Source organism: Muscardinus avellanarius, assembly GCF_963383645.1.
Source record: "Muscardinus avellanarius genome assembly, chromosome: 14".
Taxonomy (NCBI): domain Eukaryota; kingdom Metazoa; phylum Chordata; class Mammalia; order Rodentia; family Gliridae; genus Muscardinus; species Muscardinus avellanarius.
In genome coordinates, this window is record NC_137800.1 from 85,538,602 (window position 1) to 85,563,876 (window position 25,275).

A 25,275-nucleotide genomic window follows, 5' to 3' on the forward strand; every position below is an offset into this window, starting at 1 on the left:
TCAGCTGTTGAATAGAAATTTTTTTCCTTTTCAGTATCTTTTCAAATCAGGTTAGTTGTGATGCAAGACCACAATATTTAAGAATGTAACAGCATTTTTATGGCAGATATTAAGTAGAAAACATAGGATATAAAATGTATATAAAGCATGGATACAATTTTAAAACAACTATGTGTATATTTTAAATTATTTTTAGAAAAAACAATGTAAAATCTGAGGAAAGACCATTAGTATTGGTTCCATGGGTACTGGAAATTAAGGAAACTTCCTATTCTCTTTATACTTCTTAGAAATTGCAAGTTTTCCACAAGGAGTCGCAAAAAACAATAAGAATAATCTTTATTTTTTATATTTTGCGGTGCTGGGGATGGACCCCAGGGTTATTCTAGCTCTGAGCGACACCCCTACCTCTACTTTTAATTCCTTATTTTGTAACAGGGTCTCAATGAGTTACAAAGGACCTCACTAAGTAGCTGTGGCTGTCCATGAACCTGTGCTCCCCAGCTCAGCCTCCCAAAGGTTGAGATTTCAAAGTGTGTGCCACCACACCCGACTCCCAAGGGTAATCTTTATAAGGTTGCCTTTCGGATATTGAACATTTTCAAAGACAGTCAAGAACGTTGTTATGAATGACACCAGCCATTACTTTGCCACTCTGGGCGATCACACGGGTACAGAATGGTCGCTGAGATGCTGTAAATGCAAAGGAGATGGGGTCCAGGGAGATGGAGCCGCTCTCCTTCCCTTGAAGGTGGCACTCCTTCAACCACTGAGGATCATGCTGCTGTTTTCAAGAATGTATGGGAGTCAAACGGAATCCAAATGGTTCCTCGGAAATTTAAGGCACATATATTCTAGGGCATATTTTATACATGTCTAGTTTTATCAAAAATACTCAATCATCAGTCATTATTTTAAATTATTGTTAAACCTATCCTAGAAGTCTCCAAATCAGGGTATGTAGTTAAAATTGTTTTAATTTACATTGATAGTGTAGAAAAATCCAGTGGAAAAATACACATTTGAGTCCTTAAGTCTACTGAAATCTGTTCTACCCCACTTTCGCCTGTACAAAGCAATTAAAAATAATACCCATTATGGATATTTTTTTATCTCTACAAAGTTTAGTGAGATCATTGAAATAAAGAGGACTGTGTGCTTGTTTTCTTTGTAGAAATCAAGAGGTTAGCTGAAAAAGAAGACTGGGTTGTAGATAATGAAGGACTGACTTCCCTGGTAAGATTTTTTTCCATCATTAGTCATTATATTTATTGTTTATTGTGTTAGAAATAAATAGTTTATTAATAAGGTGCATGTGCCGACTACATTGCAACTCTCATTAGTTTTCTGAAAATAAAAACTTTCTTAAAGTTTCTCAGTCATCTTGCTTAATGCAAATCACATTTAACAATAAGTAAAATTCTTTTAATATGGTGGTTAGTGGAAAATCCAAAATTACATCTGCGGCTTGTGCTTGAGGCTCACAGTGTAGTATAGTCAGAGAGTGCTGGGGTGGAGGAAGATGCCCTGCATCCGACGCAGAGCCTGAGCCGATCCTAAAGAAGCCACGCATCACTCTTACGTCTTACTTCAGAAAGAAGGAGCAGAATGCTCCTCCATGGTGTTGTGGGTTAGGATGAAATGAGATGCCTGGGCTAAAGCACTTTGTAAACTGCAAAACACTGGACACACTATCTAAAAAATCTTGATTTGTTTAGTTAATGCTTGTAATAAATGGGGCCACCATGGTAATTCCTTAGCTCACATTAGTCCTTACTGCATCTTGGAACTCCTTCATACAACGCTATCCTAGTTACCATAGCAAACTTGAAGGACAGGTTCAAAGGGACCACTGGACCACGTCCCACTGAGTAACTCAGCGCAGATGAAGTGGATGTGCACACATTGGACACCAAGTCACTTTCCTGCTTGGTTCATGATACTTGTCTCAGGCTAATTTTGTGCAAAGGGGAACAAAAAAGTTCTGTGTTTAGTTTGAGAAAAATAGAGTCTCAGTGGCCAAGGTTCTTTGTTTAAAACAAACAAACAAACAAAAAAGTTTCGTCTCCAGCCACATGAGGAACATTGTTTTAGAGCGTCTCCAAGTCTGTGTGTCCAGCGAACGTGGTCGGCCCGAAGCACGTTTTCCTGACAGGTGCCCTCTAGCAGGACTGTTGGGTTGTGTGATCACTGGAGATAGGCCTCTGTGAGAATGACTTGGGATGGTTGCCAGGGAAACTTGTTTGTGTCTGGTTTTAACGTTTGACTTCCCTAGTGCAATTAATTGTAACCAAGATATCTAATTTCATGTTGAGCCACAGAAGTATGCATAGGGAAGAAAGCAGCAAACCCCTTTGTGGGCCGTGTGCGTGAGGGACCCGGGAGAAGGAGCACATCTTGCCTCGGCCAAGACCTTGGCCAGATGGCTCTGAAGGCGTGAGCCAACTTGATGATGCTGACCCGCGTGTTTGAGCTGCTGGCCACAGACTTCTCTTAAGGGAAAAGTTGAATCAACGCTGAGTGCACAAATCTAGATTCCAGCTTTGAGTAGTTCAACCTAATGCATGTGTAAAATTCTTAGAATTTATACAGTGAGCCATTAGTATCAAGGTCTATCACGTATGTTTTCTTAACAGCTCCATGGTACCAGTCCCATTTGTTTGAGACAAAAGTGTTTGTTCTTTCCATGTGACTGGGAGAGAGAAACCTCTCTTACCATGTTAGATGAATTCCAAGCCTCGCTGCACGTGACCATCCTTCCGCTCAAGTTTGCCTTTAATCGGAACTTCACTTCAGTTGCCCCAAACAGCTTGTCAGAGAGTATCCTATTTTCTTCTAGTGTAGAAGATGGTTTCTGCCTTTTTTCATTTTGGATAATTCTGAAAATTTCCTTCTTTCAGAGGAACTGGGATGATTTGGGATAACTTCTTATAGTCAGCTGAGTTGGGTGATTCACTGACAATATGTAGAGACAGTACAACTTCTTTCTTTATAGCAAAGAAGAGCAGTTATGTAGATTGTCATTGCTTCAAATTCAACTGAAACGACTCACTGAGCTGGCTAGTATTCCTTATCCTATATTATTATATTAATATAGATGCAGAAATTAAGAAAGTCTAGTTTAAATCTTAATATAGGAAATCTAAGTAAACATGAAAATTAACATTTAACTGTCCACAGTTGAATTATGAATTTTGGACGATGACCACCACCTCCTCCTCCTCCTCCTCCTCCTCCTCCTCCTCCTCCTCCTCCTCCTCCTTCTCCTTATTTAAACACTTAAAATTTTTATGCCTTCTCAGGCAGGTAGGTATAACAAAGTATTTTTTTTAACACACTGACTACTGAACCCTCACACATGCTAGCCACTAACAAACATTTTGACTAAATATTTCCTATGCCATCCATATTTCACCCTCTGTTCATGGCGCCCTCTGGTGGTTTCAAAAAGCAGTAAAGTTGCATTGAAGCCAAGGTACTATTTCAGCTTTTGTAAAGTCGGGGCTCTTTTTTGCAAGAAAATAAACTTGTCCTTTTTTTTTTTTTTTAATGTATACAGCCATCACTTTTTTCTTTTAGAAATTGGCTGCATTCGTTGAGGAAAAATTCTTTCTCCAGGCTTCTTGCTCAGAGCCGGGTGGTTGAGTGCAGACCCTTCCCAGGCAGGCTCAGTGCCCCTTGACTTACACCTACATACTTCACCCCTCACTAGCACGTGGCCCCTTTGCTCACAGCCCGTGTGCTGTGCTGCTCTTCCTGCCCCTCTGTGCGTGCTGTCCCCCTCCAAGAGCGCGCTGTCCCCATCCCTCTTCTCCTCGGGGCGGCCCGTCCAGCCCTGCGCCTCTCAGCTGCCACATGCCCACTGTCTCTGGGGCTCCGAATCCTACTTAGAGCCTGCTTCCCCCCAGGACCCTTTGTCTCCAACCCCCTGCTTTGTTTTCTCTATGGTGCTGCTTATTATCACTTACAATTGCAATTCTATTTCCATGCTTTAAAAAAAAAAAAAACATTTTTCACTGTGACTTTGATGGTGGTGTCTCCTGACTGGAATAAACACTTAGTGAGAACTGTTTTACTCACCCTCATGTCCCCATCACCTAGAATAACACCATAGGTGTAGGCAGAAGCCTGTACCGTTAGAAGCCAGTCAAACTTATGGGTTGGACAGATTTTCATTTTCTGCCTTAATGTGTAAGACAGTGACTACAGTGACTTAGCCAATTTATAGATTCTGTATATCCTCCAGGTGGTCAGTTTTAGCAGGGGTGTGTGTGTTTGTTTTACTGGGAATTGAACTCGGGGGCATTCTACCTCTGAACTACATCCCCAGTTCAATTTTATTTATTTATTTATTTATTTATTTATTTTATTTATTTTTGTGTGTGTGGTATTGGGGATGGAACCCAGGGGCCTTTTCCCTCCAGGCTACACTCCTAGACCTATTTTATATTTTTTATTTGCAAACAGGGTCTCTTAAGCCAGTGGAGGCTGGCTTCGAACCTGCGCAATCCTCTTGTCTCAGCCTCCCAAGCGCAGGAATTACAAGTGTGCGCCACCACGCCTGGCTCAATTTTATTTTTTCTGTCCGATCAGTCTCACTAAGTTGCTGAGGAGAACCTGCGATCCTCCTGTGTCAGCCTCCTAAGCACTGGGATCACAGGCATGCACTCCCACACCTGGCTTAACATTACATTCTGATGAATAGCGCCAGAGATACAGGATATCTGGGAGGCTGAGTTCATCCTAGAGTACACCTGGGATGTACCATTTAAAATATAAGCTCATAGATCCAGGCATGGTGGCCCATGCTGAAATCCCAGAACCTGAGAGGTTGAGAGAGGAAGATCGCAGGTTTGAGGTCAGCCTCGGCAACTTAGTGAGACCCTATTTAAAAAAAAAAAAAAGAAAAAGGTAAAAGAACTGGGGGTTTAGCTTGGAGGTAAAATGCCCTCTGTGTTCAATCTCCAGTACCAAAATAAACATTTGGCTCTCGGAAGATAGAATTGTGAAGAAAAATTTTAGTTACATCTGAGTTCTCTTCTAGTCTTAGGATTCATCTATTTTAAAAATATTACGTGTAAAACTGAGTGACTAAAAGATTATTGGTCAGATTATTTGTATCTCTGTCCCTTCCAAGTGTCTTGGAAGTCTGGAGTTCTTTGGCTGTGTTCGCGTCGGTGAGGTACGTCTTCATAGCCGGTGCTTGTTTGGAATTTCAGCTATTGTTCTTTCCCTTCAGCCGTGTCAGTTTGAGCAGTGCATCGTGCACTCCCTGCAGTCCCTGAAGGGCGTTCTCGAGTGCAAGCCCGGAGAAGCCAGCGTGAGTTTCTGCTCAAATCCGCCTCTGCCTCCCAGTCTTGCGAGGGAGTCCTTCGCTGGGAACCACAGTTGGACATTTTTGAGTCATTGCCATACAAGAACTTCTTTTCTTATTGCTTGTGTGTTTCATTTAGTTTAACTACATAGCCATGACAATTTCTGGTCCCGGGGTGGGCTGGGGATGAGTGCGGGGCGGTGGGCAGAGTTCTTATAGTGACACTTTGTGGAGAAGGAATAATTGGCCTGGGTATTGTCGACCAGCGTAGGCCCAGAATTGTTATGGGTTGAAAAGCCCCTCTGGGCCATCTTCATAGTGAGGACGTCCACCCCCTGAAATAGCTGTCCATGATTTAACTGTCTATATCAACTTCATGAACCAGAAGTTCTACTTTCTCAGTAAAGTCCAAAAAAATTTTTTTTTCTTTGTGGGTCTGGGGATGGAACCCAGGGGCATTTGACTCTCGAACTACACCCTCAGCCCTCTTTTTCATCATTTTGAAACCGGGTCTCACTGAGTTGCGGAGGGCCTCACTAAGTAGCTGAGGCTGTCTGCGAACCACGATCCTCCAGTCGCAGCCTCCCAAATGCTGGGATTACAAGCGTGCGCCACCACGCCCGGCTCCAAAAATCTTAATCAGAATTCTTCCCCATAGGTCTTCCAACAACCTAAAACCCAGGAGGAGGTCTGCCAACTAAGCGTCAACATCATGCAGGTAATATTTGAAAGCAACAGCACCGAAAAGCCTCAGGCCTCACATTTAGCAGTTAACCCCTCGTGTGTGTAAGATGTGCGTAGCCTATATTAAACACAGATCCTTTCAAAATCGTCATCTATGTTCATAATAGTTTACAGTAGTAAGAGAAATAGAATAATATTTCATTTAGGGTTAATATTTCGCTTGTTTTAATAATACCCGAATATTTTATTTATATTATGTTCCTTTTTTGTGTTCTCAAAAATACATTTCCATTTGGTCTAAGAGTAAATTAAATAATAATTGTTTACATTTTATCTAGGACATAAAGGGTTTTGTTTTGTTTTGCGGTGTTAGGGATAGAACCCAGGACCTCCATTCCCAGCTGTGAAGCTTTTTGACTGGCATCTGTACTTTGTAGGCACATTGTACAAATAAAATTGAGCATGTTAGCGATTGAGAAGAAGTGAGAGAAAAAAAAGAGCTTTTTTTCCTAAAATATATTCAAGACCTTATTAATCAAAGCATAGGTGCTCTTACTTTCTATCCCTTCCCTAGTATGCATGGATAAGTATAGACTTCTATTACACACACATGCGCACACACACATACATACACACACACACACACACACACACACACTTAATATACCCACAACATACTACATATGAGACATATAGTTATACTTTAATTTGTGTAAAATAATTTTAATGTCCAAATAGGAGAATATCTTAGTGTTCATGTCACTGAAACTTAGTCATTTTTTACTTAGGTTTTTATATATTGCCTGGAACAACTGAGCACCAAGCCTGACGCTGATATAGACACTACTCAGTAAGTAAAAGCGAAATTAATCTCAGTGATGTATGTAAGGGAATTAAAAATGTACAGCCAAGTGTCATATTTGATCTTATATTCTAAGACCAAATCTTTGACCTTATCCTAAGGTAAGAGAAGTAGATTGTTTCCATTGAAGTCAAAGTTTTATATGACCTATATTCCTTGTAGAATTTCTTTACCTTTAAATCCATCTAAGCCTTATTAGAGACATTGAGCCAGTTGAACATATAATTAACTCACTAATTATCCAAAAGGACAGGTTTAGATTGGGAAGAGGGGAAATGAGGAGGTGGGGCGGGGAAGCGCCGTGTGCTGTGTGCGTACGTGGCACTTAGACATGAATTCTGTTACGATGTGAGACTAGAATGCAGCCGTAAAAGCATCTAAAAGTAAAACTTAGGTGGGAAGTTTAAACGTGTAGCTCCTCTGTTTAATTCTATGGTTCTGGGGATCAGGAATTGCACCAGGGCCCTTGGTAGGGACTAAGCCCGAGCCGGAGGACGCAGCCTAATCTTCATTTAGAAATCTCTGTACCCATCCATTCACAATGTAGTTACACAGGACAGAAGAATAAATGCTATTTGTTAACACCTAGTTTTTCTGAATGACACCTGACATGGTAACTTCTATGCACCCACAATTTGTGCTGTGGCAGAAAATACTGAAATTAATGCCTCCTAACTCTCAAATTAGCACTTGGGGAATTTTCCATGTTTGTCTATATTCTAGAATTGGTTTTTGCTTTTCAATTAAATGATATTAAATTATCATCTCTCACCTAATAAGTGTTTAATTCTTCTAGATTTTCTATGAGTTGATTTTATATGTTTAGCTTGTTATTCTGCCAGAAAATGTGTATTGTTAATCAGAACCTTGATATTATTAATGAAATAAGTCTTTCTTGTTTCTTTGTTATAATTCCTGTTTCATACATCTCAGAATTCTAATATATAGTGCAATGTTTTCCTGAACTTTCTCTTTTACACTATTTAGTCAAATACTTTGTCAGTTAGTGTTATTTAAATGCTGTTTAATGGAAAACGCTAAGAAATCATTAGCTCATCTCTTAACATTATTTGATATTTTCATTATTTTACTCTTCTATATGAATTAGTCTTCCAATTAATTCTACAATCAGTTAAATTTAAAGAAAATAAATCCTGCTTGAAGTATATATTATGATCATATTTATCTAGAAATTAATCAGTGAGTTTATGATGACACCCACTTCTCTCTGCCCCCGTCTTATGGTCCAGTTGTTTGTGGATTAGCAGCAGATTTCCTAACTCAGCTCATCCGTAAGTGGGTGACCATGAAAGCAAGTTTCAAGAAGCTTCCTGGAGATTCTGATAGACAAGATCATCTTAGTTACTTGAGTATCATTTGACATTTCCCCCTTTGAAGCCACATTTGAGAAGACTGAAGAGCAGATTTCATATTGCCCATCTTAATTGGTAGTACACAGTGCTTTTTGGAGCTATTAGTTGTTAAATGTATTTCTAAAATTTATAGAAAGCTTTTTTTTTTTTTTGCCAAAACGTTTAAAGTCACATTTACACATCATTCATTGCATTTTTCAGTTTCAGTGCTTTAATTTTAACTCTTCTTTTACTTGTTTCTATATTCAGTCTTTCTGTTGATGTTTCTTCTCCTGACCTTTTTGGAAGCATCCACGAAGACTTCAGTTTGACTTCTGTAAGTAGGACAGTAGATAGACAATAAAGCATGACATTTTAAAGCTCTTGAATGACTATTTCATAAACCACTTTAAATTCCTTGAATGTTTTCGCAGCATCTAGAACGGGGAACTGCTGTGTAGCCCAGGCCCTACTTGCCCGTCTGCGAGGACTCGGGGCTGCGTTACACTGCACGAAACTTGAGGAAAGTGTCATTGGGGGGCATTGCCCACAAGCACTCTTTATCTGGAGCACACGCACGCGGTCCCAAGCGCTGGCTGCGTCTCTAGGTCCTGGAGTGTTCGGAGATAGATGCGCTGCTAGTTTTCACTGCATGGAAGTTGCCTTAATTTTCTGGGGTGGATGCAGAAAACAAGGGCGTCTTCCTCACGTCTTTCTCCTCCTTAGCCAGAGGCTCTCTGCTTCTCTCTGCTTCGTTTCTGAGTTCCACATTTTATTTGAACACAGGTTCCCGAACACAAACACACACACACACACACACACACACACACGCACGCACGCATGCACGCACACTACAGATGCACGGATGTTTTTAATGTACATGTTATATTTTCATTATCAAGTGGATAGACTTAGCTGTTAAACCCCAAACTCATGCTACCGCAAAGAGAATCACTTCCTCTGATTTATGATGGCACGCTGCAGTTGTGTGTGATTCTCAAGGAGGGGAAAAACATGGTCTTGTTTTTCTAACCTATGTTATTTCCACAGTTACTACAAGTAGGAATTCCTAAATAATGGGTTTTCTATGCCCAGCTCCTTATACTTTATTATATGCTAGACTGCTTTATTTTAGCGATAGTTTTAATTCTCCTGACTCAACAGTACTTTCCCAGGGCAATTATAAATATTATTCTTAGTTGATTTCCTTGGCGGGACAGGTAGAGAATATTGCTGTGCACTGAGATAAACAGGTTCCAAAGAAAGCTTGTTTGGGGAGCGGATTTGTCCAGTGGGTGACTTTTCTGGCAGATGTCCTTGTCTGGATCCCCAAGAGAACACTAGAGACAGACCTGTGACTCGGCCAGGCAGAAGCCACAGAAGGCCTGTGAGCAGACGAGAATACTAAGAAAGTACCAGCCCTCCCCATCCAGCCAGACTTGCAGCTGGAGTCGCCCCCAAACAGTGGTGGGGGGTCCTTGCGGGGAGCTATGCCCAAGTCATCCTGAGGCAGAGCCGGTTGGGATTCTAAAAGCAGCAGCTCCGTGTGCCAGGGCGATCAGTCCAAAGCAGTTGTTAGGGGCATTCACCCAGGGAGGAGCTGAAGAGCCTCTTCTCAGCAGAGTAGGGAGCGAGAGTCCACACACGGCCTGGCTGATGGAGTTTAGATTATGGTTTATAGCGCTTGGCTCAGGGTCGGCCGGTTTCCATATGTTACGTAACCTGGTTGCTCTCTGGGCGCTTTTGACCAACAGCCCGAAGAGCTTCCTCAGCATCAGAGGTCAAGACCACAGCTCAAGTTCAGGTCTGTGGAGGAACTTGCAGCCAGCCCGGTCAGGACAAGGTCGGGGCACTATTTCTCGGTCAGGATGCAGCATGTAGGGGTTCTGGAAGATGTTATAATAGTAAAATAATGAGAGTGGCAAGCATATAAAGATAATTTGGGGGGTACCAATAGTTAAGGGGTGGCCAGCAGGAAAGCCTTGGCGTTTCCTGAAAAGAAGTAATTGGAGAGCCAGAAGGCAATCTCAGGAGAGCAGTGTGCGCGGGACTCGTGGGAAGAAGTATTAACCAAGGATGCCGAGCAGTCCGGCTGCCCAAGGACGGTGGGCTGGGGGAGATGCCGAGTGCAGGGGCCACCTCCGTGGGCGCCAGGACAGCCAGTCATCCTAGAAGAAGGTGCCAGGAGCTGCCGAAGCCCACGAGTGAGTTAAGCCAGACTTTCCCCATCGACTTAGAAAGAAAGGGGGCTCGGGGGCGGGGGGGGGCTGAACAGGAGAGAGAGCTTGGAAAGGAAGAAGGAGCCTCCAGCCCTCGGGCCATGCTCACTTTGTCCTGGGCTTTTAGAACAAGCTGATTTGTGCCCTGCAACTTCTAAACTCTGTCTGAAAGCCAAGGCTCCGCGTCCTGCCTCCTTCCTTTCTCTTTGCTTACGCCTGGTGCCTGTTTAGGCATTCCGCAGCTGATGTGTGTGTGCCCCTGGACGTGGGGTGCTGCTCTGAGCCTGCCCTGTCACGGGTGGGGTATGGGAGCCAGTGCCATCTCCCACAGCCTGCCTCCTGGGAAACACCCAGCTGTCCTCCCCCTCCCCCCCTCGGCCTCAGCACCCTGTTGGCTCCCAGGCCACTTCCCCTCAGCACCCACCCCCCACCTGTGTTTCACACCTGCTCCTCGTCTACCCATCTTCTGACTGCCCTGTCTTACTCTCCAACAATTATTTGTTACCAAATTTAGTTCCTCTGTTGTTCGCTGTGGGAAGGGGTCTCATTAGATTGGCCCGCCTTCTCAGACGGCAGATCTACACTTGTAGGTTTGGCATATCCAGAAGGGAGGCAGTTATGGTAAGAAAGAGATGTAGCTCTAGAGTCGGAGAACGCCCGTTCGCATCCCAGTGCTCGCCTCACTCCCCGCATCTGCTCGGGACACCCCAGGCGTCCAGGCCAGCGCGCTCCTGGGTACCAGAGGTACCATCAGGACACCTTCCTCCACCTGCAGGCGCGGCCCTACATCATTTGAGCTATTACTTTCAAATACATGGCTCCCTCTAAGGTGTCAATGAGCTTCTGATTCATCATCCCAGGGTACGAATTTGACTGTGGTGTTCATTTGTCCTTGCCACTTTTATTTCATCTGATTGGTTAGATTTAAGAAAAAAAATACACTTACTAAGAGTGAGACTTGAAGTCTCTCAGTAGTTTCTCTGTTTTTTGAAGAGGATCCACACATGGCACATTTGGGGGGAAATCCGGCCGGAGGTGTCAACTACTAGGGTGGAGGGGTGTCGGCTGCCGAGTCTTCGAGGTAAAGGAGTTTTGACACTTAAAGGAAAAAGCAATCAAGAACCAAGAGGAGGTTGCCGAGGAGCCAAGTTTCTTGGAGTGGCTGCTGAAGTGTCTAGGGTACTTTATTCTTTATGCTCTAAAAACAGACTGAATAATGCTGACGTCAGGCTCGGGGGCCCAAGGCAGACGGCCTTGCCCTCCCCGGCCTCTCCCGTGCAAGCTCCGGGGCTAGCTCACCGATTTCCTTCTCACATCTTGGGTCATTTATCCACTAAATGTGGAAAAGGAATTATACTAATATTACACAATTAACCTTTTTATGTCCCATTTCCCATCCATAGATTAATTCAGGGCCACTAGCAACCTTTCTTTTGTTTCGAATTACTTTAACACAATTACTTGGCCTTTCATTCATATTTGTCGATGACCAAAAACATCAGTGACGAGGCTATAGGCTGCCAGGAATAAAGCGAGGCACATTTGAAGTCAATGTAGAAGCTCTTTGGACATTCGACTGAGCTCAGTGGAATTCCCAGACAGTGGAAGATTTGCTTGGCCATCGGGTCCCAAGGCTAGGTTCATCTTTGGGTTCAGCCTTCCTCAAAGAGCAGGAACCTGTCTGTTTCCACATTTCCTATTATAAATTCATGTGTCCCCTTTGTTGCAAAGTGTGCTGCTGCTCTGCAGAAAGAGCAAGCCACCCGTGGGCGAGGACTTTTCCTGGAAGGCGGCGTGGCCTTGCGTTCAGTCAAGGATCTAAGCGAGGAAGGCCCTAGATGAGTCAGGGCTGTTCCATTGAACGTCCTCACACCTGCAGGTGCGCTGGGCCGCAGTGGCCATGGCAGGGCTGTTCCTGGAATTTTATTCACACAAATAGTTCCTGGGAACCGTAAGAGGATATTGTATATGAGTACACTGGGGTCTGGCTTGTAAGACATCGCTTTAGGCCGACAGAGCCCTGGAGAATATCACGGTGATCCGGGCTCTGCCCCCCCCCTTGGCTCACCTCACCATTTCCCCTTGGAAGTCACTCGGCCTCCGGGACCCTCACTCTGCACTGGAGGGAGGCTGGGCCTCCACACACAGGGACTTCTTAAAGGCTTTGGGGACAAAACATAATATGCCAGGATGATTCTCTTTCAGTTATAGAAAATTATATTATAAACTGTTTCCTAATAGCTTCTACATTTCATGTACTTAGTGATTTAAAACAGCCATTTGTGTAGCCTTTTTGTGCATGGGAGAGTATGTAAGGAAACACTGATTCTTTCTGTCTTTGTTTTTGGTGGCCTTCCCCTGGTAGGCAAGTGTTCTACCACACAGCAGCGCCCTCAACTTGACTGCAGACTCTTTAGGGTATCCTGTAATCATGAGCAACTAGCGGAGTTGTGGGATTTTTTTTTTTTTATATTTCTGTCCCTGTTGATGTAGGAAAGAGGCCTCCAAGAAAAGCACTATTGAATATAGATGTTGAAGTATTGAGTATAGATGTTAAGTGAGATAGATTCAAAGTATTGAACATAGATGCTACCAAGCAAAAAGATTATAAAATGAAGATTAAACTTAATGACCGATAAGAGCTGTTCGATTCACTGTTTGCTATCATAGAATTTTCTAAATATTTTGTTTGTTTCTAGGAACAGCGGCTTTTGATAGTCCTGAGTAACTGCTGCTATCTAGAACGCTGCACCTTCCTGAACATAGCAGATCATTTTGAAAAGCACAACTTCCAGGGGATTGAGAAAATCACACAGGTAAATGGGCCGATGCTAAGTGGACAGGAGGTTGTTCCCCGGCTTCGTGTCCAGACCGTTTTGTGGGCCCACCTTGCTTTGATTTCCTGGTGCCTCTCCTTGCGGCCGTACCCATCCTTCCCCCTCAGACTCACGCTGTCTTTGAATGACCCGCTTCCTTCTCATCCCTCATCCTGGCTACCTCAAGACTGCTTCTCTGCAGAGCAGAGCTTTCTCAAAGCCCGAGGGTTTACCCCCCACTCCCGCGCTTCAAAAGCGAAGGGAGGAAGCAGGAGAGAGAGACTAAAACCCACATCTTTGAGAATCGTGTCAGATTTGACTCTCCTCAGGTTAAAGTTTTCAGCTACAGCCAACAGCAGACCCTGAGCCTGCAGTGAAGCTGCTTCCTGGCGATCCACACCCCTCCTCCCTCTCTTCCTTTCTGCATAACCACAGCGACACTTTTGCTGTCCTGGGTGGGCCTCTGCACGTGCGCGCACCGGCATCCCCACCTGCGCTCAGCTCGCAGCACCTGACTCCTCGCCCGGAGGACACGCTCTCCTCTCTGAACCTGCGTTACAGAGAGGTTGGGCCAAAACGAATCCTGCAGAAATGGATGGGGTGGGGTTTAAAAAAAAATGTTATTGTGTGTGTATGTGTTTGTGTGTATATACACATATGTGTGTGTGTGTGTGTGTGTGTATATATATATTTTTTTTAAGCACAAAAGGGAAAAATGAAGTAACCTTGTTATTGAAGGTTGGTTAGTTCCCGGGCAAAGGTTTATCAGATTTCTCAGTAAAACTATGCTAGCAGCACTTTTTAATGTTGGTACACTTTTCTCCATGCAAAGAGCAAGAGAGATAATGATCTTGTTAATCATCCAATCAAAGTGTACTCTCAGTGGATTACATACTTTTTTTTTTTTTTTTTTATAAGCACGGGTTCCAGTTCATGAACAAGACTGGGATTTTTTTCTTCTTCAAAGAATGAAAATGTCAGAGTGGGTGGCCCTGTCTTGATTTCCTGCCTTTTTGTAAAGCTTAATCATCCTGATGAGAAATGCGGTGACTTAGGCTGTAGGGCCAAATGTCTAGTTTATATCCAGAAATTCTTGTATTAAAATCACTAGATGCTGTCCTAGAATAATAAAAAAAAGTTACTATTTGTAGAATAAGGTCATTTCCTTTGTATACAGCAAGAGTGACCTGAATATAGTTTGGGAGGAATTTTATTTATCATTTTAAAAATATATGAAATGATTAAGAATTGCATATAACAGAAGCAATACATTTGAATTTTTTTTTCTCTAGGTTTTTGTGAAGTAATAAGTAGGAACTATCTGTAGCTTCAGTTTCTATCATTAAGAAGCAGGATGAGGCCGAACATGGTGGTGCACACCTGTAATCCCAGGACTTGGGAGCCTGAGACAGGAGATCACAGGTTCATTGCAAGATGATTTGCATACTGGGACCTTATGAATTACCACTGAATGCTGTGTTACAGAGGCCAAAGTGACATACACCAATCAACAGAGTGCATTCCTGTTTTCACTTCTTTGGCATTTTTATTTCGTGAGAACAAGTTCCTTCTTGTACAGTACAGCCAGGCATGTTGGTATATTTCTGTAATTCTAGTACTTGGGAGGCTGAGACAGGAGGACTGCGGGTTGAAAGCCAGTCCAGGATTAAATGAGTAAAATCGCCGCCTCTCTAGTTGAGCCTCGGCAGATAAAATCCAGTCCGTATAAGTACCTTTCACGTCCCGTTAGTGGTTCTGTTCTCCGGTATGTGTTTGGTGTGTTTCTTCTTCATACTGAGCATGGTTTCCTTGGGTGGCCTCCTCTGCCCCACAACTCTATCCGTGCTAATGAGTCTGGTTCCCAGATATTTTCACCTCTAACCTATGTATCTCTCCTAGCTTTCAGGCCCTACATTTGTTTTCTCCAATCATCTTTCCCCTCCCCACAGCCGCTGGCCCACCTTTCTACTCAGTTTCTATGAGATCATCGGCTTTCTATAAGAAAGTCAACATGTAAGTGTTTCACGCAGTGCTTGCTTTTATAAAAGCACCTGGCTTATTGAATGCACTGTTCTCCACATTGTTGCAGATGACAGGATTTCCTTCTTTCTTCTATGGATATGCAGTATCCTATGTTGTATATCTTACTGCATTTGCTATATTTTGTCTGTCGATGGACAGTACCCCTGACCCTGCCCCTCCGGACAGTTCCCGCCCAGTCCTCCTCTCTGCTCAGCCCCTGAGCCATCTTCTGGATCCTTCCCCACTTCCTTTATTTGCTCTCCCTGTCCAGGCTCAGCCTTTGCCTCGTACAACTCCCACGGCGGCCGTGTGGGACCTTCCTCAAGGACTCGGTTTCACCTGGGAATGCTTTTGCTCTCCAGTTTGTTCTCCCCAGAGTGCGTAGGCAGCGCGTTCAGAGACACCTGATGCGGTCTTCCTCCCCTTCCCACCCTCCGCAGCTCCTCACCGCCCTCCCCGGGCTGGTGCTGGGGCTGGCAGTCTTCCTGGGGCTCTTCTGTCTCCAGCTCCTGCCATCCTTCCAGCTGTCTCCTCTTTCCTGCTCGCTTCTCCTGCACCAGATGTTCATTCCGCACCGGCTTCCCTGCTCTGTTGGAAGGACATTTACCTGTGGCCCGTGCTGTGCTGTCTCTCTGAAGGCCAGCTTCGCAAGTCAGTCTCCACAAGGTCTTGATCCTCCTCCCAAGCCATCCAGATCAGGTGTCTCCTGCTGTGGAAAGTCTTTCGTGGCCTCTCCCAGTCCCTTCTCCCCTCAGGGAGCAAAGTGGGCTGCATCCTCCTCCTTCCTGAGATGCGGTTCCTGCCCTGGACAGCCCTTAGCAGATTGCCTTGCGAACGGCTCGCTGTCCCCTAAGACCGCTCAGCTACAGGATGGCCCCCTCCCCATCTCTTCTGTATTTTTTCACCCCCATCTTTAATTCTCTCTACTGATCAGGGATAATTTTTCCAGCTTTCTCATTCTTCCTGTCCCTGGTCGTGTCTAATCTTGCTGAGATTTGCTGTCCATTGACATTTTACTCTGGTGGTCTTTCATCTCTAGAACCTTGTTTTGGTTTTTGTGAGGGAAATGTTAACCCACTGTGGAGTGGTGTAACCTTCACGGAGAAGGTGCTGGAAGCTAAGTTCTTCTCATCGTCCCTCAGATTTTCTACTGGGATAGGGCACAGGCCTTCTTTCTTACCCTTTTCCTCTTTAAGGAATATCTTTGGAAAAGAAACTTCCACGAAGTCCTGTACTCTCTCAGCCTCCCAACTACTAGGATTTTTTTAAATTGCAAATTTGAACTTTTAAATGGGAAATATTTTTTTTAAAAAAAGGTCAGTAGACCCGGGCATGGTGGCACACGCTTAAAATTCCAGTACTTGGAATTGCAAGGTGGGAGAATTGCAGGTCTAAGGACTTTGCATGGTCCTTAGAAACTTAGCAAGGCTCTGTTTCCAAATAAAAAAATTAAATAGGGCTGGAGATGTAGCTCAGATGTAGAATGTCCCTAGGTTCAATCCTCAATACCACAAAAAAATTAATAAAAAAATAATAATAAATGGGAAATCTATACTGTTTTTGCTAGTATCCAGGATGCACCAAAGAAGTCTTACTGTTTGTTAAAAGAAGTAAGCCAGGTGCGGTGGCGCACGCTTGTAATCCCAGCATTCAGGAGACTGAGACGGGAGGATTGTGCAAGTTCGAAGCCAGCCTCAGCTATTTAGTGAGGCCCTTTTGCAACTCAGTAAGGCCCTGTTTCAAAATAAAGAGTAAAAAAATAGGGCTGGCAGTGTCGCTCGGAGGTAGAATGCCCCTGGGTTCCATCCCCAGTACCACACACACACAAAAAAAGCAAGTGTCAAAGAGGGCCAGCCAAGAAAGAAACACTTCCCTGAATGACTTCAAGTCAATCCTATTTCTCATGAACAGTTAGAGCTTTTTGATGACGGTGGGAACCAACCTCTGTTTGTAGAGGCTGAAACTTGGCCATTGATGTGAGGAGTCGTGTCAGGCGTGCTCCCATGCACACAGAACCGTCACGGTTCTGCCCTTTACTATCTCCTTCCTTTTGCTGGATTTGTAACTGATTTGTTCTTATTTTTCTGGGACCTTGAGCTGCAGCGTTTGGTTGTTTATTTGGCATCTTTCTGATTTTTTATGTAACTGCTCAGAGCTGTAAACCTGACTCTTCCGGCTGCTGTTGTAGAATCCCAGAGATTCTGGTATGTTGTACCTCCATTCTGGTTTGATTCCAGGAATTTTTAAATTCCTCCCCTGATTTCTTCTGTGACCCATTCATCATTCAGAAGTGTAGTGTTCAGTCTCTGTATGTTTATATAGTTTCTATAGCTTTTCTGTCTGTTGATTTCTAATTTCATTCCGTTATGATCTGATAAGATTCAAGAAATTACACTGATTTCTTTTTTCATATTTGCTGACTTGCATTGTAACCTAAAATAAAGTATGCTTTTTAGAAAGTCCCATGAGCAGCTGACAAGAAAGTGAATTTTAAACTTTTCCTTTTAAACATTTATGGCTATAATTTTTTTCTACCCACAGTTTTATTATATTGCATTTCCCTCATCCTAGGCTCTCATGAATAGCTTTTGAATGCTTCCTCGCATTGAAGGTTTCTTTCTTTCTTTTCTTTTCCTCTTTTTTCTTCTTTTTTGTATGTGGGGATGTTTTCAGAAGCTCCTGCATGCTAAGCACTCACTATCACACTATCACTGAGCTACACCCTTAGCCCTCTTTTTTTTCTCTTTTTCTTTTTTCTTTTTTGGTGGTACTGGGGTTCCTGGAAGCCCTTCTACCTCCCGGCTACATTCCCAGACCTATTTTATACTTTTTTTTTTTTTTTTTGAAACAGGGTCTCTTACGTCAGCACGGCTGGCTTCGACCTGCGCGATCCTCCTGTCTCCGCCTCCCAAGCACGGGGATTACAAGCATGCGCCACCACGCCTGGCTTAGCCCTCTTTTTGAGTAGTCTTTTTTAGGACTTATACTCATGGGCCAAGAGTACCTCTAATAACCTATTTAGGTTTATGTTTATAGATATTAGAGAGAGCTTGGGGGAAGGTGGAAGGGAATTCAAATGTCACTGCCCGCGACTGCTCCCTCCAGCTGCTGGTCTACTTGACTCTGCATGTCTGCGCATCCCAAATGCTTCTTGGACTTGGTCAATAGAGCTACATCTTGGGTAAATACAGATTCTTGGGTAGTGTCCTTTTAGCCCTGTAGATACTGCTTCAGCAATTTAAGGCTCGAGTGTTGCAAGTGAGAAATCTTATGTCCTACGGAGCCTCTCTACTTTGTAGGTAAAGTATTATTTTCATCTGCAAGCTTGAAAGAGTTTCTCTCCATTTCTTTCTTTTTATTTTAAGATGTGGACCTTTTATACTATCTGCCTAGGTGTGTGGAATGTTTGCTTAGTCTAGCGTGGAACTCAGCAAACCTATTCAGGCTGTAAACTCTAGCTTAGACCCAATTAAATATTCTTCTACTATTGTTTAATTATTAGCTTTTCTGTAAGTGCTCATATATCTCTTCTTGAATTTCTGTCTTTTCCATTCAGGGCACCTGGATCTATCTTAAAAGTCTCTTCCTTCCTTGTTGGGAGCCGTTAAGGCCTTCCCCTAGATTGGTGTCTCTGACTCAGCTGACTGTCCTTCGCCCAGAGTCAACAAGGTTTGGGGGTTATGGAAAGTTCAAAGAGATCTGAGACAGGATCAGGTGGTGATGACACGAGGGTACTGATAGGCCTGTCTGTAATGTGTGTGTTTTGTATTGGTCTGTATTGTATTCCGGTGGTGGTAGCACGAGAATGTTGATTGACCTGTAGCTGTGTATAAATACTTCTGGAAAAACAAAGTCGGCATCGGCACAATAAAGACGAGATTGACCCAGAAGCTGCGTTGGCCAGGAGTGTCCACGCGATAGAGAATGCTGACCCAGGCATACTTGTCGACCGGTAGGAAATATTGACCCACGAACAGGGGTCGACCAGTAGAGACAGCAGGCTGGCGGCTCCCCCACGTTAGGGTTAAAAACTCTTCATCCTCACGCCTCACTCCAGAACCCGGAATCTTGCCGGCGGGCTCCGGCACTTCCTCCTTTCTCTTTGCATCTTTACTCTGTTCTTTCTTACGCTTCGTTTCAGTCTCCATGGTGACCACCAATTCCATCGATTGATCTTCTGTGCCACTGGCTTTGGAAATGGTGCGTCTCGTCTCCATGAAGTCCGTAAGAGCTGTCAACCACTTTTCTGTTCAGATTCCTGCTTGCATCTCGCGCAGCGGAATGTCACTGCTCGCATGGCGCTCCTCTCCGGAGCAGGCAGGCCCCCTTAGAAATATGCTTGTTTTTGCTCTCAGCTCAGGTCTGGCATTGGAGAGAAGCTGTGTGCCCTGGGCCGGTAGTGCAGAAGCAGTCCGGCCGCTGGCCGCTGCAGAGACCCCCGGGCCCTCTTGCAACTCTTTGGCCTTCGAGCCACCGAGACCAGGCTCGCTCCCGTGGAGCTGTCCCAGTATCCTCATCCCATCGGGAGCCACAGCTCACAGATCCTAGACTGAGCTGTGCCTCCACTTGTGCCTGCGCTCCTGTGTTTGGCCCACGAGGGAATGAGCCCGTGCCTGGTCTCTCCGTGGAGTGGCCGTGGGACCTGGCCGTGCCCTACAACACCTCGCCTCTCCCAGGCCACACGGGCAGGGATGTAACTGGAGGAAGGCGCTCAGAGCTTCATTTGGGCAGAGTGTCGGAACAGGTTTAGTTTCTAATGAAGCAATTAGTATGGGGAAATATGGCTATAGTATGTAAATGTTTCCCTCTGTGTTGTTGTTTATTGGCCATTGCAGTTCAGTATTGGTTTTAGTCAGCTTTTCTGTTCCTGTGACTAAAGTACCTGACAAGCACAAGTTAGAGGAAGAAAGGTTTATTGGCTCACAGCTTTAGTGGTTTCAGTTCATGGTTGGCAGGCTCCAAGGCAGAAACTGCTGGTGGCAGGGCTTCAGGTCTTGGCAGGAGGAAAAGCCACCCTCGCCTCAGCCCCGTGGTGCCCAGGAAGCAGAGATGCGGACAGCCACGCCCCGCGACCCACCCCCCGGCTGTGCCCCACCTCCAAGCCTGGAGGCTCTGCCTCATGCATGAGTTTTTCTAGTGGGCATTTTATAGCCAAATAATAATAGTATTTATAATGCCTTTGTGTTCTGCTTACAGAAATGAAGGTGTAGTATTCTCAAAGATAACCCATAGTCTACGAGGAGTTATTTCTTATTCTATAAAATTGCTATGATAAGAGTGACCTTTATTACTGGAGTAGATATAAGTCTTGAGTTTTATAGGAGGACTGGTAAGTGGTTTTTAAAATATGCTGAAGTATTGATTATTTACATTATTTTAGTTTTCCTTCAGATAGACAACTCATACTCTTTATTCTGTGCTTCTAGGTTAGCATGGCCTCACTGAAAGAACTAGACCAAAGACTCTTTGAAAATTACATTGAGCTGAAAGCAGATCCCATTGTTGGCTCCTTGGAACCTGGCATTTATGCAGGCTATTTTGACTGGAAGGACTGCCTCCCTCCAACAGGTGAGCAAAGTCACGGGCGTTCTCTAAAGGTAATGTGGTGCATCTGCTAGAGTAATAGAGGTGGATAGTGCTTTTATGAATTAATATGTAGTTAAAAATTACTTTTATTACATATTTCTCATTCTTATTGAGGGTGGGAGATTAGTTTTATTTTAATTTTAATTTCAATTTTTTGTTAGCCTAAACCCATTTTCTGGAAAGTTTGTCATTCAATACTCTTTTGTTTTGTGGTGCTAGGGATCAACCCAGGAACTTGTGCGTGCTAGAAAAGCCGTCTACAACTGAGCTCACTTTATTATTAATATTCAATGACTTAGTTATTCTATACTTCCAGGGAGTTATTAATGGTACTTATAACTGTTTATAATAATAATGCATGCTCGCTTCCCATGATATTTTTTTTAATAAAATGACCGTGAGGGACAGTTTTATGCAATGAGTTTGTGACCACCATCAGAAAATTTATTTAAAAAACCTGGTAACTTTTGTGTAAGACCTCATTATTGATGCCAAAAAGGTGAAGGATTGAAAGAAAATGTGGAGGAGTGCAGTTACTGTAGTAATTTAGCAAAGAAAATTCAACTTCAAGAAGGATGACGGATACAGTTCTGGTATTGTCTTTATGATATTAATTGAAAGTCATTTAAATCACTTCATAGCATATATTTAAAAACAACCATTGTTTTTTTTAGTCAGATAAACTTTTTGATTAATCAGATAGTTGGGTTTTTATAAAATAACATGGAATACATAAAACCAAGCTATCTATTTTACTTTTTTCTGTGGAAATGGCCTTTTATAGAATGTCAGGCTTATACTAGACCGTCTTTCTGGATACATATATGTAGATGTACCAGCGAATTGTTGTTCAGCTTAATCTTCATTTTTTAAACTGTAGCCCCCTTCTATTTGTATTGTATAAAGCTTGCTTTAGATGGTGATAACGTTGTTTACTGTTTAAACACCTTTGGCTTTTATTGTATAATGTCCATATATAGTAACTCAAAAAGCAGAATCAGTAATATTTTGTGTGTCCAGTGACTTCATTTTCTGGAATCGCATTTATTGTCATCCTTTGAAGCCTTATTCTTCCACCTGGCCACATTTGAGATCCTTTCCCCCCTTAAACTGCATTACTTTTCTGTGTTCATACTTTACTGTGCCCAGAGTAGATTACAGTTCATACTCAAAGCTATTCCTTTAAAGTCCACATCAGATCCCACCAGAACCCCATTTAAGATCCTCAGACTATCTTCCCATCATATGGTAAAACCTACAAGGCTGTGCTGCCCAGGCCTCAACCTCCCCAAGGCCTCTCCCCAACTGGCTTCCACTTCTGCCATTTTTAAAAGCTCACCTTCTAAAAACGTAAATTGGATCTTGTGGGCCCCCTGCTTTCAACCTTTATTCTCCCCCTGGCTAAGCGCGTTCTTCTTAGGCAGAGCTGAGGCCTTTGCTGTGCTTGGATGGATGGCAAGCAGAGATGCTCGCCCAGCGCCCTCTCCTTGTGCCCTCTAGCAGCTCCCACGCCCACCCCAGCCTCACTCCCGCACTTCCTGACTTCCAAGGAGCTGCTTCCTCCCGGAAGCTCTCCTGGCCTCCTCCGCCTGCCTTTGGATCAGCGGCCGAGCTTCCGGCTTCGTGCTCCGGAAGCAGTTGCCTGTTCTTGTCTGACCGCAGCCTGCCACAGGAGCTGCTCTGTGCGCATGCGCAGAGCGAATGCAAAGGGAGGCCCATCAATGCAGCCTCAGCTCATCCTCCAGCTTTGGCTGTCTGGTTTTGCAGTGACTCTTCTCCAGAATTTCTCTAGTTGGAAAGTCAATGGTTTCGTGTTCTGGATCTTCATACCTACTAAATTGAAAGGAGCTTTGCAAGCACGCATTTCCTTCTCTTCTGTGAATTCTCACAGGACAGCTGCACGCACTCCTTAAATTGGGGACAGTTGTATTTCAATTAAAACACAACTCTTAAGCATATTTGACACATCAGCAACTCTCAGCCTCACCATGCAACAAGTAATATATTGTCCAGCCATAAAGTAGAGTTGCTGAAATTCACGTTGCCTTCAATTATTAGCACGTATTAGGCATTAGCTGTTAGCCGTGAAGTGATGCTTAACATTATTGGGTATGTGTTCAAGGTCACTACATTTTTGTGATTGTTCTATGGGAATGGGAATACACATGACATAATCATTTTAATAATTACTGCAGCACATTAGGATCAGTGACCAAGTTTCAGTCTCTACAAAAGGTGGTTGGTTTCCGTTTTCATCAAAAACTCCAGTTGACCATGAGAAATGGGATTTAGTTGGTGCCAATTCCGGGAAAGTCTGTCTTTCTGTCTTTCTTCCTTTCTTTTTTTCTTTCTTTCCTTTATTTATTTATTTTTTATTTTTTTTTTATTTTTTGCAGTACTGGGGGTGGAACCCAGGGGCATTCTGCCTCACTAAGTAGTAGCTGAGGCTGTCCATGAGCCACGATCCTCCAGTCTCAGCCTCCCAAATGCTGGGATTACAAGTGTGCATCACCACGCCTGGACAGGGAAAGTCTTTTTTTCTTGGCTAGCCCTCTCTGAGACTTACTGCATCTCCTAACAAACAGTAAGACTTCCTAGATACTGACGAACAGTGGAGATTTCCTTTTGGGGTTAGAACTCAGGTCTTTCTCTTCACTTTACCTCTTTAAGAGGTGTCCTTGGAGAAGAGGCTTCCCGGAAGTCTTGTGCTCCCTGGGGGCAGTGTTGGGTCCCAGGACTTGAGATGCCATGAGTGTCACCACTGGACCCTGGGACAGTGTCTCACTGTGAACTGAGTAGAGTGCGAGGAGGGTGTGGAGGGCGGTGCCAGGTCGAGGCTCTTAGGTCTCCATGTGTCCAGTTGGTAACAGAACTAGGAAGTCTTCCATTTTAATGTTTTAATTTAGCATACCCAGAGTCCTTTCTGTATTATTTTCAGATTTTTTTTTCAACCACGATATGGAGCTCGTATAAGCACCTGACATGAATTAGGATTAGAGCCTAAAAATATTTAATCGTAAGATTGATCTTAATAATACTTTATAACCGCATGCAAGTTTTTTACACAAAACTAAGATTCTACTGGCTACGTGACATTAAGCACTGTGGCTTTTTTTTAACCTAGCTCAGTTCTATTCTTTAAGATATACTTTGTTTCATAAGCAAATGAGACCATAGCACCATCAATTTAATGACGGCCTCAGATTCTAAAACTACTAAGAAGTTGTCTGTGTTCTCATCTTATGTACTGTTTTTAGCTCTGTCCTTTGAGTAGTTTTAACTTCACAAGTACAGTCGAACCTCAGTCTTGTGAAGTCATTTAGTGATGTTTTTAGTTTGCTTAAAATTGACTTGAGACTCACATAAAGTAAAAATAACCAAAATAATTTGACTATTAATCTTCCAAAATTATTTATTTATTTATTTACTTATTTACTTATTTATTTATTTATTTTTTGGTGGTACTGGGGTTCCTGGAAACCCTTCTGCCTCCGGGCTACACTCCCAGACCTATTTTATATTTTATTTGGAAACAGGGTCTCTTAAGCCAGCGCGGCTGGCTTCGAACCTGTGCAATCCTCCTGTCTCCGCCTCCCAAGTGCGGGGATTACAAGCGTGCGCCACCACGCCCAGCCCAAAATAATTTTAATTAGTTTATTATCATCTTTAGAATTTTCTTTTTTTTTTTTTTTTCAGTACTGAGGATGGAACCCGGGGGCATCTACCCGCTAATCTACACCCCTAGGCCTATTTTTTATTCTTTATTTTGAAACAAAGTCTCACTAAGTTGCAGAGGGCCTCACCAAGTAGCCGAGGCTGTCCGTGAATCACAATCCTCCTCTCTCAGCTGCCTCCCAAATGCTGGAATTACAAGTGTGTGCCACCATGCCCCGCTCATTTTGAGAGTTTTACCTCCAAAAGCTGAATTTTGCAAATCTTGTAGATAACTAATGACTTAATTTTAGGAATAAAAATAAGGTCAAAATTGGACTGAACTGGATCAAACCAGTCAGAACTGGATTGAACAAGATAGCGTTGGGTGATATCCGGTGAAGCTGTCTGTAACCAGATCAAGCTAGTTGAAACTGTATCAATCTAGATCTGATGGACAAAAACCCAGAGCAAACTGTATTGAACCAGGTCCAACCGGTCAGAGCCAGATAAAACCAGCTTTATCCAGATCTGATGAGTCAGGTTCTGTCCACTTTGTTCAGTTTGTGGCCAGTTCTGTTCTGGTTCAATCCAGTTGTGACCAGACCTCAAGGGCAGGTATAGCCACAGCAATGACCTTATTTCCAGTACCAGTTTTCTGTGTTCGCTTTCTGTTGTTTTGACAAAATACCTGGGAAAATCAACCTAAAGGATTCAAGGTTTATTTTGGCTCACAGTTCCCAAGATTTCAGTCCAAGCTTGTCCAGAT

General features: G+C 43.5%; 1 protein-coding gene across 2 annotated transcripts in view; it reads left to right on the top strand.

The window, feature by feature from the left end:
* EXOC2 (exocyst complex component 2) overlaps positions 1-25,275 on the top strand; it is a gene marked incomplete at both ends in the record, with an annotated part of 142,019 nt that overhangs the window by 79,408 nt on the left and 37,336 nt on the right. For both annotated transcript variants that reach the window (XM_080710817.1, XM_080710816.1), the window contains 7 exons: positions 1,175-1,236; positions 5,240-5,320; positions 5,973-6,032; positions 6,787-6,848; positions 8,483-8,549; positions 13,131-13,247; positions 20,696-20,837. In XM_080710817.1, coding sequence (XP_080566943.1) covers positions 1,175-1,236; positions 5,240-5,320; positions 5,973-6,032; positions 6,787-6,848; positions 8,483-8,549; positions 13,131-13,247; positions 20,696-20,837 — 591 coding nt within the window. The remainder of the gene's footprint in view (positions 1-1,174; positions 1,237-5,239; positions 5,321-5,972; positions 6,033-6,786; positions 6,849-8,482; positions 8,550-13,130; positions 13,248-20,695; positions 20,838-25,275) is intronic.